Source organism: Papio anubis, chromosome 2 (genome assembly GCF_008728515.1).
Source record: "Papio anubis isolate 15944 chromosome 2, Panubis1.0, whole genome shotgun sequence".
Classification (NCBI taxonomy): domain Eukaryota; kingdom Metazoa; phylum Chordata; class Mammalia; order Primates; family Cercopithecidae; genus Papio; species Papio anubis.
Genome location: NC_044977.1, coordinates 165,296,768 through 165,309,840, shown reverse-complemented (window position 1 = coordinate 165,309,840; position 13,073 = coordinate 165,296,768). Strand labels below are relative to the sequence as shown.

Sequence of the window (13,073 nt, the reverse complement as noted above, 5' to 3'; positions counted from 1 at the left end):
TCACCCTACTCAGAAGGGTGTGCAATTTAAATCTTATGAATTGTTTGTTTATTTGTGGAATTTTTCATTTAATATTTTTGGGACTAAGCTCACCGAACATAATTGAAATCATGGAAAGCAAAACTGCTTGTTAAGGGGCCAGGTACTGTATGATTTCATTAATATTACATATTAAACAAAGGAAAATTGTAGGCATAAAAATAGATTAGTAGCTGCTATGTACTGGAAGTGGGAGGAGGGTACTGACCTTTGGGGCTGAGGACACTGTTCTAAATCTTGACTGTGGTGGTGGTTACGTGATTGCATATATTTTGCAAAATTCAATGAACTGTACACTTAAAAGGAGTGATTTAATATATGTAAATTATATGATTACAAACCCTTACCAAAAAAATGAATAAATGAAATTCATTTGGAAGAGCAGTCCTTTGATCTAAATGAAAAGTCATGCTTCAAAAAATATGTCCAAGATACCTTCTACAGAATGAATCATAATTTTTAGGTACAGTCTTCTTAAATCGATTACTAGTTTTTAAAAAAATGCTGATGCTTATTCAGCAGATTTATGCATTCTGATTTTAATGTAGTCAAGTGATTTTAATGTAGTCAATGTGGGCACCCATGACAAATGTAAATGTCAGCATTTTCTCCCAGTTATCTATGCATCATCAATTTTCTTAGAAACGAGAATTCAATAATTCATTAAACTTATTTTTCATTTTTGTGAGGTCATTGAGGCCAAAAAGGTTTCTTGTAGGATTTTTTTTAATACCAAAGATACTGATAAGTTCTAAACATATTGCATGTATACATACACTATAATTTCCCGTATTTCCAACTGACTCCACTAACTTGTGGGCTGGTAACCTTAGGCCTCTCACAAACTATGAGACATTACTAGTTCATGTACAATGTGCATGTTGTTATAGGAAAGGAGATGATAGATATAGATACAGATATAGATATAGATACAAATGTTTTGTAACTGAAAAGTGTTCAGGTACAAATGTTTTGTATCTGAAAAATAGGTGATATTGCTGGGCGTCTTTCAGATTTAAACACACATTGAAGTAAAAACTATATTCACTACACAAACATCTGAGACACTATTAGATAAGGCCATAGCCAAAACTATAAGCCAATCAATCTCGGCTCTGTTTTCATATATACATACATACCATATTATATATACACCACATTATATTTGTGTGTACATATATTTTTACATATATATCTCTATATATATATTCAGCGTAAAAGTCCTATTAATGGAGGGAAAGTCCAGCAACATACCAAGTAACTTTTATTGAAAGGATGCAAAGATAGTTCAATATTATAAAACCTGTTGAATTCATTATATTAATTGATTCAATAACACAGAAAGAATAGCCTCAATAGATAATAAAAAAGGCAACTGACTAAAAAGGCTTAACGAAATAAGAATATATTACAAAGTCTTTTAATAAAGCACAAATATGTAATAAAATATTTACCTCTCAAATGACAAGCCAGACAACACTCATTAGAAAAACAATAAAATAATTCCCCTTAAAGTTAAGAAGGAGAAGGGTTTTCTTTATGGCCACCATGTTTTAACGTTGATCTAAAAATGGCCAAAACAATTAAACAAAAGGGAAAAAGTAAGAGTTGCAAAAATTAGAAACAAAAGGCAAAATTTTTATTATTTAAGACCGGTATTATTTCTTATCTGAAAACTTCAGTAATCCAACACTAAAATTATTACAAAGGATAGGAGAATGTCAGTAAGTTGGCTGGTTAAAAAAATTAATAACATATAGAAGTTAATTTCCTTCAAATAAACAAACATGATTGAATTAGAAAAAGCAAAACAGTGAAAGAAAACTTTCTATTTTACATAGAAATTGCAAAGATAAAATTACTAGGAATATTATAAGTACAAAATGCTTTACTGAGAACTCCCTCAAAAGGTGTAAACAATAAAACTACCTAGTAAGTTTTTGAATATGAATTTTCAACATCACAAAAATATCATATTTCCTATAGATTAGTCCATTAAAAATACCATCAGGATTTTTTTCAACTAGAAAATTTGATACTTAAAGTCATATAGACTTCCAAATAAGTACAATTAGTCAAGTAAAATTCTGAGAACAAAATAATGGAATAACAATTTTAAGAACATATCACAAATATTCTATAATTAAAATTGTAGTACTAAAATAGACAGAAAAAGATCAGTTAATATAATACGATAGAAAGTCAAGAAATAAAATTACATAGAGAATATAAAATATGATAAACTAGACATTTCAAATTAACATAAAGAAAATGAATTGCTGAATAACACTGTTAGGAAATCTGTCCAACTCTCAAGTCTATAAACTCTGAGGATAGGAATTTGAGACTAATATAATTTTGATCCCTGTATTACACTCAGGAGATTAAATTACAGAACTTATTAATGGAGGAAAAAAAATTGAATACTTAAAATAAAACTATAGTAGAACATACAGGATATGTTTTAAAAATTATACACCTACTATGTACCCACAAAAATGAAAAATTAGAAATAATAATAGTAATTTCAAAATAGGGAATGCCTCTCTAAGTATGACACAAAGTCTAGATATCATAACAGGGAAATTTATTAATTCATCTATATAAAAATCAAAAGACCAACCAAAACTGGGAAAATTTATACAATTCATATTACTAATAAAGTGTTCCATTTTTAAAACTATATAAATGGCTCAAATATGTCAAAAAAGGGAAAAACAACAATTCAATTAACAAGAGACAATGAATATAAACAAGTAATGCTCAATAAAGCATTTAAATATCTCTTAAACATATTAAACAATTCTGAACTTCAATTATAGTAAACAAATGTACATTAACAATCACAAGAAACCACTTTTCATCCATTAATTTAAAAACAATTCAAGTGATGACATAAAGAATGCTGAAAAGCTATACAAATATTAGCCATTATTAATATCTACCAAATAATTGTATAACTTTTGACTTGCTAGAACCAATAATATATAATATAAGTACTGTACAGATAAGAGGCCTAGGTTTTTATCAATGATGTATCCTAAAACCTAAAACTACACATTTGTTGAGAGAGAAGGACAGGCTCATTTTCAGATGACTGAGATGTAGCCTAACCAAAATTGTACCAAATTAATACAACACAAAAGCTCCTTCTCATTGCCCCAGGCCCAATATCCTCCTTCTTTTCCATAACTCATCGAATCACAGAAAAACATTTATCCAGACGTTAAGGTAAAAGGCTTGCCCAATTTTACCTTCTACTTTATTCTCTCCATTGAAGGAATAGCCAGAACACCACGGGTAAGAGCCATCTACTTCTTGTCAAACTGGATATTTGACATTTCAATAAAATCTGAACTTCTCATGTGGATCCTTTTTTCCAGAAAATCAAATAAAACATGGTAAGACTGGTAAGTGCTCTGGTCTCTGTTCCCTTTAGTTCAATAACTGGAATAAGAGATTCATTTGGACTGACAAACACAATAAAGATGTCTGTCCAAAACACTTAATAGAACAAAAGAAAACCTCTTTAAAAAAAGGCTTTATAGACTTGAGAGTTGGAGGGCTAACTACCCTTACTTCTTCCTGTAAGTTCATTGTGGAGAAAAGGTAAACTATTTCTGTTAAAAGACGTCAACAGTACCTGACACTGGAAAATACATTCTTCCAATAAAAGCAGACTCAAAATACATGGAAGAATGTCCCCTATATGACCCTAACAAGGTAAATATCCAAAATGACGTCACTATAATAGCTACGAGAATTAGAATATCTTCACAGAGAGATTAACTTCACAGCAAAAAGAAATCACAAGAGAGTAATAAAGTCAGCAAATTCTAAGCAGAAAAATCTCAAAGAAAATGGATTTCCTTTTTTAAAAAAAAATGGACAGTAGATTTTCTTTGATGAGCAAAACTGCTTTGCACAGTGAATGCATTTAGTAGTTCCAGTTATGAGTCTTAAACACCAATTTTAAAACATCATTTAAACGACAAGTATTTAAAGCATAATACATCCAAAGGGGAACAAACAGCATGCAAACTAGAAATGGCTAAAATATTTAAAGAAATTTCTTCTTCTTTGCAAGAGCTAGAAACTAGAAACAATACCACAAACCACCCTAGTCTGTTTACACTTGCTATTCAAGCACATTTTAGAGGCAGTATGATATAGTAGAAAAATCACTGGCTAATAGGATATAGAATTCTGAGTTTGAATTTTGTCATCTTTGACTCAAAAAGTGGGTGTTGCCTTCCACCTTGCTGGCTTATTGCGTTGTCGTAGGAACAGAAAAAGGACCAGCACCATACACAGTATGCATGTAGACATGCCCAAGATGATAGACACTACTATCACTAGAGTTTGTAAAAGAAAGTTGTGCTTGAACCACATGAAAATAAGAGGGTGGAAGACAGTCTAGTATTATCTCTCAAAACTAAAGGTAATCATGCAATAGTGAATAAAAGGAACACCAGGTACCACTAACAGGAGATAAAGATAATTAATATACAGCCCTGGCCTTCAAAGAAGTTGAAATTCTTTTACTCAAAGAAATATTTACTGAGCAAAGACCATTTCAGCTATAAGTCTAAGCAATGGGAATAATGACATAGTTAAGGCTTCAAGGAGTTCATGGTTGAGTATTAAAATATGAAAGCATATAATTATAGCACATATAAAAGCTGATTACAGGAATGGGCAAGGCCATGTGGAAGTATAGAGGAAATGTCATGTAACTTTACTGGGAACCTCAGAGAAGGAGTTTGATAGAATGTAATCTTTAGGATGGATCTCGAACAAAAAACATCTTGTTCTTCAAGTGAAAAGCAGAGTCCCAAAACCATGAAAGAGCAGGGAATTTAGAATGAGTGTGTGTGTGTGTAGCCTAGGAGACAGTGGTTGGAAAAGATTCTGCAGAATCATCTTGGGGTCAGATGATGCTAAGGACATTGGACATTATCCGAAAGGTAGCAGGGAGCCAATGGATGGCTCTAAGCCGGAGTGTTACGTGATTAAGTGGTACTATTGTTTTTAATGGAAATCACTCTGGGAACAATGGAAACTGAACAAGTGGCAGTGGAAGAAGGGACTGATGGTCACAGTGGTCTAGGTAGAGAAAGGCTGCAATTGTGGAGATAAGAAAAAGAGATCAAAATTAAAACAGAAGCAATAAAGAGGGAATTGAGGGACCAAATTAGGGCATTTCTGCAGTAAAATATTAAAAATTTGATAATTAATTAGATGTGTAGGCAGTCAAGGCCAACTCAGATTTCCAGCTTGAAGAACTGGATGGGTGGTGATGCCAATAATGAGTCTGGAAAACGTAAGAAAACAAATAGGTTTCAAAGGCTAGAAAAGATTATTAGTTCATTTGAGGGCATGTGGAGTTTGAAGGGTTTATGTGACAAAGATGGTTGTATTAACAACCATAAAGGAAAGCAAAATATATCTTTCAGGGAATTTATAATTCAATAACTATATTTGACTGTTTACTGAAAAAGCTCTTCAATTGCTCCAGTTGCTAAATACGAACTATGTCATAGGTAAAGTTGAAGTCTCATCTTTGATGTTTGTATTTTGGATTTTAAACACAGCATTTAGACAAGATCAACAAATATACATTGCCAGGGTGAAGTATACTATCTTTGTAGCAGTTCCAACTCTTTACCTTTTACTGTTGGAATTTCTCCAATCAACTTCACTGGCACTAATTCCAGCAAACCCTCAATTCTTTTTCTCGACCACAGGCATAACTCTAGAGTAACACAGGGGTAAACTGTCCTGGAGGAGAAGAGTAGTCAGCTATGAGGTGAGAAATAAATCTATCACTTCCCTAAGAGAAAGTTAACTCCCTGGGAGAAAGAAACATTCCTAAGAAAATGAATACATCAACTCCACTGCATTCTATGGAACCTTTATTTTAAAAAGCATTATTAGAAGAGATAGTGAAAAGAAACATTCCAAGTCTAAAGTTGACATCTACTGTAGTGTGCTTTAGACTGTAGAACATGGGAAGGTTGAGTGTTTTGGGAGTTTTTTAACCAGACATAGATGGCACCATAGTTTTTTACCAAAATATTGATCTATCACTCCCAATGGCTTATTATGACCAAACACTCTGGGTTTAAAGATCTTTTATGGCTAGTCTAACCTACTTTCCATTGCCCTCTTACCTCTACACTGACCTCTTAACACCCTTTAAAATGCCTGTTATTCTCACTAAAGGCTCTTTCTAGCCTCCATGACAACTACTGTACAAACTGGCAAATTAAATAGAATATTGTTTTTGCACCTATCATATATGATACGATCATTCCCACCCAAAGTTATTTATTATATGAAGCCCTTTCAGATGATTCCTGCATAGAAACTATTCCTCCCTCACCCAAATGTGCATAGCCCTTTGTCTGCACCTTCCAAATTACACTTATCTTTTTCTAATCTATATTATGGTAATTTGTGCATGTTACATTGCCCCATTTAAGAAAAAGATAGTCCTGATTTATTCCAAAGATCCTAGCATAATGGCTTTGTGTATAGTCAGTATTCATTGAATATTATTAGAAAAATGATTGGGCCAGGTGCAGTAGCTCACGCCTATAATCGCAGCACTTTGGGAGGCTAAGGCAGATGGATCACAAGGTCAGGAGTTCAAGACCAGCCTGGCCAAGATGGTGAAACCCCGTTTCTACTTAAAATGCAAAAAAAATTAGCCAGGCGTGGTGGTGGGCGTCTGTAATCCCAGCCACTGGGGAGGCTGAGACAGAGAATTGCTTGAACCCAGGAGGCAGAGGTTTCAGTGAGCTGAGATCGCGCCACTGCACTCCAGCCTGGGCGACAGAGCGAGACTCGTCTTAAAAAAAAAAAAAGAAAAGAAAAGAAAAAGGAAAATGATTGAATGAATGAATAAAGTACACATTTCTTTAGAGAGACTGTGCCTCTTCCAGAAGTATGTTGAGTCTAAGATATCTCAGAAATTAGTAACTCAGGATCCTCAATATGCTTCTGGAAAGACTTTTTGTCCTTTGCCAGTCTCATTGGCCAGAAGAGGTCTCATACCACAGCCTTTGGGATGAAAGTAATGAAAAATGTTAGAGCCTAGAAAGAATATATCGTGGACATAATTTCAATTTTCAGCATATTACATATCCATTTTCTCTATATAATAATGCCAAAATTGTCTGATGTTAGCTTTTAAGACTGTGCAATACAACTTTTCTTATTATTTGTGTATCCCGCGAAGCAAAAGAAAATCATTTCGGTAAAGACATACATCCAATTCCTGTAATTCGAACACTTTCTTCATTGTAGTGAAGTTATGAGAACCCCTATGATAAGTCCTTTAGAGGGCACAGAATTCATCTACAAAGTCAAGAGTATGATAATGGGTACATTATCCTTCTCCCTATGCTTCTAACATTAAGAGGTCTATGTACCTTGATGAAAGCAAAAAGATAAAAAGAAAAAACCACTGAGAATTTCCTCTGTAGAGGAAGTATCTCAATTTTAACAAATTTCTTTTTTCTTTTTTTTTTTTTTTTGGAGACAGAGTCTCACTCTGTCACCCAGGCTGGAGTGCAGTGACATGATCTCAACTCACAGCAGCCTCTGCCTCCTGAGCTCAAGGGATTCTCCTGCCTCAGCCTCCCAAGTAGCTGGGATTACAGGCGCTTGCCACCGCACCTGGCTAATTTTTGTATTTTTAGTAGAAACAGGATTTCACCATGTCTGCCAGGCTGGTCTCGAACTGCTGGCCTCAAGTGATCTGCCCGCTTCGGCCTCCCAAAATGCTAGGATTACAAGACTGAGCCACTGCGCCTGGCATCAATTTTAATAAATTTCTTTGGACCATTTCAAACAGGCTATATACAAGTGCATAAAATATATGCAAATATTAATGAGTTTCTAAACAACTATTACTTTGAATACTTTGATTGGAATCTTCTTGATGGAGTCCATGGGGCTACAAACTTCTTTTAAAACTTAAATTTGTGTCTTAGTAACCCAAAAGGGAAGAAGAAGTCTGGCCATATTTTGATATGCCTAGAAAATGTAGGCTAATCCACCATTATGTTTGAAAATGGATACTTCCCTCTGAAAGCTTTGTATCTTTTTTAAAAAGCTGTTTTTCTCAAATGGTATCCTGCAACAAACAACTGTACTAAAAGCACTATTTTTTTTCAAATATAAATATATTGGTATATTTTTTTCAAATATATGCCAATGTGTTCCCTTATTATACTTTGTCCAAATTAATATGTATTTACTTAAAGCAAAAGTCTAAACAGAAAAGATTTCTTAAATTACAGTAAATATGTTAAAAAAAAAAAAAAAAACTATGTAGAAGTGAACTAGTTGCAGGCCATATCATTAGGAGTGTGTGTGTAGTGTATATGTGTGTGTGTATGTCTTAGAGTGGTACAAGTGAGTGGTTTTTGCTATATGTAATAATTCAAAGAAATTCTTTGGAGTTACTTTTACTTTTTCCCCCTAAATGGGGTATATGTTTTTAAGATTTCTAAGGTTCTTAGTTTTTCTAAGTCTCATTACACTTCAGTTAAATACAAACCATAGAATATATTTCAAGAGTAAATATATTTAGTGGTAATTTTATATAAAAATTTTTTTTTCATTAATGGTTGCAAATTACATTGCATATCAGAAAAAATAGCTTCAATTAATAATCCACAAATGTCTTTCAATCCTGACAGAGCTCCCTTTTTAAATATTAAAGAGAAGAAATATTATAATATGTAAAATAATAAAGTGTCACTAAGTTATAAAATGTATTATTAACTCCTGTTATTTGCCCTATGATAACATCTCAACTGATAAATAGTAGGAGTATATTATAGAGTTTTATGTTGTCATATATTTATTTTTCCTGGGAGGATTTTCAGATGATGTCTTACATTGTTTTATTATTTTACAATAAAATAAATCAATAAGGCTAATAATAATACTGCATGTTGGGTACGTTAGCAAGGCAGTTTGCCAGGGTTGTTGTTTGCTCTCTAATTTTTTTCATAAAAATTGTCCAAAATAAAATAAGAAACTAGCATGACTGTAAAACATACTTCACAAATGAGGTAAAAATTATACCAACTCAGCATATTACATATTGAGTATAATTAACATTATTCATTTTGCAGCAGTTTTTGAGTAGGTGGCAATTTTGTAAATTTAAAATTTGTAAATAGTTTTACTCTGCAAAAGAAAATAAATGACACCAGCTATAAAAATCAAGAGTAGGAAGGATTATCATAGGAAAATAATTTCAGAGACAGTAATTACAAAACTGTATCAACAAGAAACGATGGCATAAGAAGATAAAGTAAATAGCTAGCTGGAAAAATGGTATGCCCATGATTCTAATGTACCAAAATTTGTGGCTAAAATTTTGTTTAAGGTATTTTAAGTTTCAGATTATTCAAGTCATCCTGAAATTCAAAAAGAAAAAAAAAAGAAAAGAAAAGAAAATGAGAAAAGAAAACCCTCTTGAATTGAGTGGGGTTTCTTGGGAGGAGAGGTGTTCACCAAATGTTGCAAACAAAATCTTGCCAAAGTCAACCTTTACATTACTTACCACCTTCAAATTTGTTTCTCTGATTGTCAGATTTCATGCAAACTGGTTCCCTCCAGGAATCCCCCAGACACTGTGGAGCACAGACCAAGTATGGTCTCCAAAAGACTTTTTGATTCTTACTATACTAAATACAGGTATGTCAGGATGGTCTTCTAAAATAAGGATTTAAAGTATCTAACCTATCTTATTAACATTAATGTGTAGCCAACACAGAAAAAGAACTATTCACAAGTACATCCATCTCTCCCTACATGCCCTCCTGCTTATCATGCATATCACTATAATCAGAGTCAGAGGCCAAGATATTTCCATGCTGATGATTTAAAGCCCCTCTCATTTGCAACTGATATCTGAATGTAACACTGTAGTAATTCCCACGGGGGAATTACTGTGCTGGGATGATTCACTACACATTACACTTCATTCAACTTTAAATGGCAATGAGATAAACAATTACCATTTGTCAATTACCTCATTTTCAATAGACACATTCAGGGTCAATGTCTACAGCCTTTTAGTTTTGGATGTTCAACTTCAAGAAAAAACATCCACATGAAACTGATCAGTAGCTCAGGTAATGAATAGTAGTACCCACAATCATGCAGGGTGAAATGCAGCAGTGGTGATTTTGTGTGGAGCTTCAGTGGTGTGGTAGTGGCAATGGCAGGGACTTGAAGTTTTCCTACAACATTAATTACTATCATCTAAAAAAGACATAGGTAACAACATTACACCTCATACAAAACATCTAACACATTTAGAATATAAAAGGGGAAAGAAAGAATGGCTAGATGTAAAGATAAAACACTTAAGAAGTGACCAAATATCCACACCAGCTACCATGATTAGGCTAGATGTCAAAAATAAAAACTGAACAAAATTAAAGTAAGTGATTCATCTCTCTCTCATGTAAACTTTTCCAACTATCTCTGAAAAATAAAAGTCCAAGACTTGGTTCCCACCCAAAGATAAGATTGTGTATTTAGACTACTGGAGAGGAAATGAAATTAGCATTACTCTCCCATATCAGCTCCAAGAACTATACAGAGTAAAAACAATGACACTGGAACCACTAAGAAGGACTTTAGGATAAATGAGTTTCTCTGAGTCTCAAATAACAGAAAAATGGAAGACAGTGCACAGAGGCAGGATAAACTAGAAAAAAGATGAGGATATTCGTAGTGAAACCAACTGAGAGTATTTGTTAGGTTTGGTAGTGCAGACTCCTAATTACAGGGTTAAAGCCAGCTGGGAAGATCCACAGAGTCAAGTAGAGAGCTTGAGAAGCCTGAGAAGGAGTGGGGACCTGACCGTGGTCCTGAAAGAGAACAACTTGCAGATGATACTGAACCGTCTGCTAGCAACCACACAATATCCTATGTATTTTTTTCCTACTGTAGCTTAAATGAGCTAAATGTCCAATAATATTCGACCTCAAAAAAACTGAAAACTTTCTCTTATCACCAAATCAGTCATTATTCATGCCCTTCCTGAACAGCCTCTGCTTGAGTGTTAGGCTCATTTCAGGATTAAGAGAGACGCTATTTTAGCTCAAAAGCAGGAATCAAGGTTCTGACAAACTCACAACACTTAAAATTCTACAGAAAGCTTACACTTGGCAATCCTGCATTTCTTAAACTCAGTAAATCATACCTATCCGAAATATATCACGGAATGAGGCTCCAAAAAAGAGCACGCCAAGCTCTCCTTTCAATCTAGGGAGACTTGAAACTCTAAAAAGGTAAGGTACACCGATATTCCCATTTTCACCTCAGAAAATTGCAACCAATTCCCTAAAGATACACCAAAATGCAGGTCCCATAGTGAATACGGGCGTCGGTCTTTCCTCAGGCTACGTTTCAGTTCTTACAAACCCAAGAACTCAAGAGAGCCAACTATTACACCAATACAAAGTGTTAATACTACACCAAACCATGAGGGGACAAATTTCTCCCCACAAAAGATACCTTGGCAAGAACAGAAGAAAATTCACTCTGCTGGTGCAGAAGGGAAGGTGGGAGCAAAAGTAATGTGTACGAGAAAAATCAGTCTCAGAAAATGACATACCACTCATCCAAGTGTAAGACTTACGTGTTCCGTCAAAACGGGTGGCGATGGTGTCCAGGAAGGTGTTTTGCGGCGCCAGTAATCCTTTCATAACCGGCATTTTTCCAGCGTGGTGTGAAATTCTCCATCAAAGTTTGTCCAGAAGGATGGTTCGAAAGGAAAGTGCCAAGAAGGGAGAAGGGGAACCTGATGACGGCAGGGAAGGGGGACCCGGCCTGATAGCGGGGCCGACCAGGGGAAGTGGAAGGATGGAGGGAGAGAAGGAGAGAGTTCCAGCCGCCCTGGCTGTGGCAAGAGCAGCCCCGAGAGCGCTCCCCGAGCCCGCCCCGCACCTCCAGGCTCAGCCCGGCGCAGGCTCCCTCTCCCGCCCCCCCCCCCCCCCCCCGCCGCTGAACCCCCCCCCCCCCCCACAGTCCCTCCGCGGGCAACAGTGCCCGCCAGGCGCCGCCGCGCGGTGCCTCGACCCCCACCTCGCCCGCCCGGAAAGAGCCGGCAGTGGCCCGGGGCGCCGCGCCCTGACCGACGTCTCTGGGGTCTGGGAGGGCGGCGCTGAGAGCTGGGAGAGGCGCTGAGCCTCCCGGTCTCCAAGGGGCGCCAGGAAATGAGAGCGAGCGCAACTCCCACCCCCCGGGAGCCAGTGAACAAAGACCCCTTTGTTCCCTCTCCGTCCCACTCCCGGGGAGACTGGAGTCCCGTGGGTGTGGTATTGGAGAAAGGGAGGAGACAGGTCGGAGCAGGTATCCGGCCTCGGCCTACAACTTAGGAGGGGGAGGCCCCCCAGTGGTGTCCAAGGGAGCAGAGGCAGCCAGGAGCCCCACGGGGAGGTGGCCCCCTTCCGGAGCACCTGCCATTGAGAGCCCACGCGACAGGGGCAGGGCAACCCGAGTTAGTTGTGAGGCCCATGCCCAGTCACTAGGGTCTTTTAGTCCAGGAAACCGGCCCCGAGCTCCAAAAAGGGGTGCTTCAGCCCTTCTCCCCTAATTGCCATTGGCCTCCCCAAGCCATCCCAAACTTTAAAAAAAAATAGCCTTTTAAACGAACAATGGATGGTTTCTCAATCTCCGGTAAAATGTGAATAAAGCATTTCTAGAAAAGTTTGCTATTTTTATTAATTTGCAAAATACCACGTAAGTAAAAACAGTAAGGCTGCCTTCCAAAAATAGTTTCAAACACAAATCCCCTACCCTGTCCCCCTTTTCCCCAGGCCCCACTCCCCAAGACTGACACCTCCAAGAAGAAAGCCTGGCGGTCGGCCAGGAACTGAAGGCGTCTCAGAAAACCAAAGTGGTCTCTCCCAGTCCTCTCCCCTGGCCCCCGCAGGGACTCCCTCTCGGCCGACGTTCTGCGAGGAAAGTCGCCCAAGCCTGCGGCACAGCCCTGT

The 13,073-nt window shown here is 36.7% G+C and overlaps 1 protein-coding gene across 2 annotated transcripts in view; it reads right to left on the bottom strand.

Moving 5' to 3' along the window:
* The window catches only part of KCNH8 (potassium voltage-gated channel subfamily H member 8), a 385,706-nt gene extending 373,648 nt beyond the window's left edge, over positions 1-12,058 (bottom strand). For both annotated transcript variants that reach the window (XM_017955938.2, XM_003895159.4), the window contains exon 1: positions 11,717-12,058. In XM_017955938.2, coding sequence (XP_017811427.1) covers positions 11,717-11,792 — 76 coding nt within the window. In that variant the 5' untranslated portion in view covers positions 11,793-12,058. The remainder of the gene's footprint in view (positions 1-11,716) is intronic.
* Between the last annotated feature and the right edge of the window lie 1,015 nt (positions 12,059-13,073).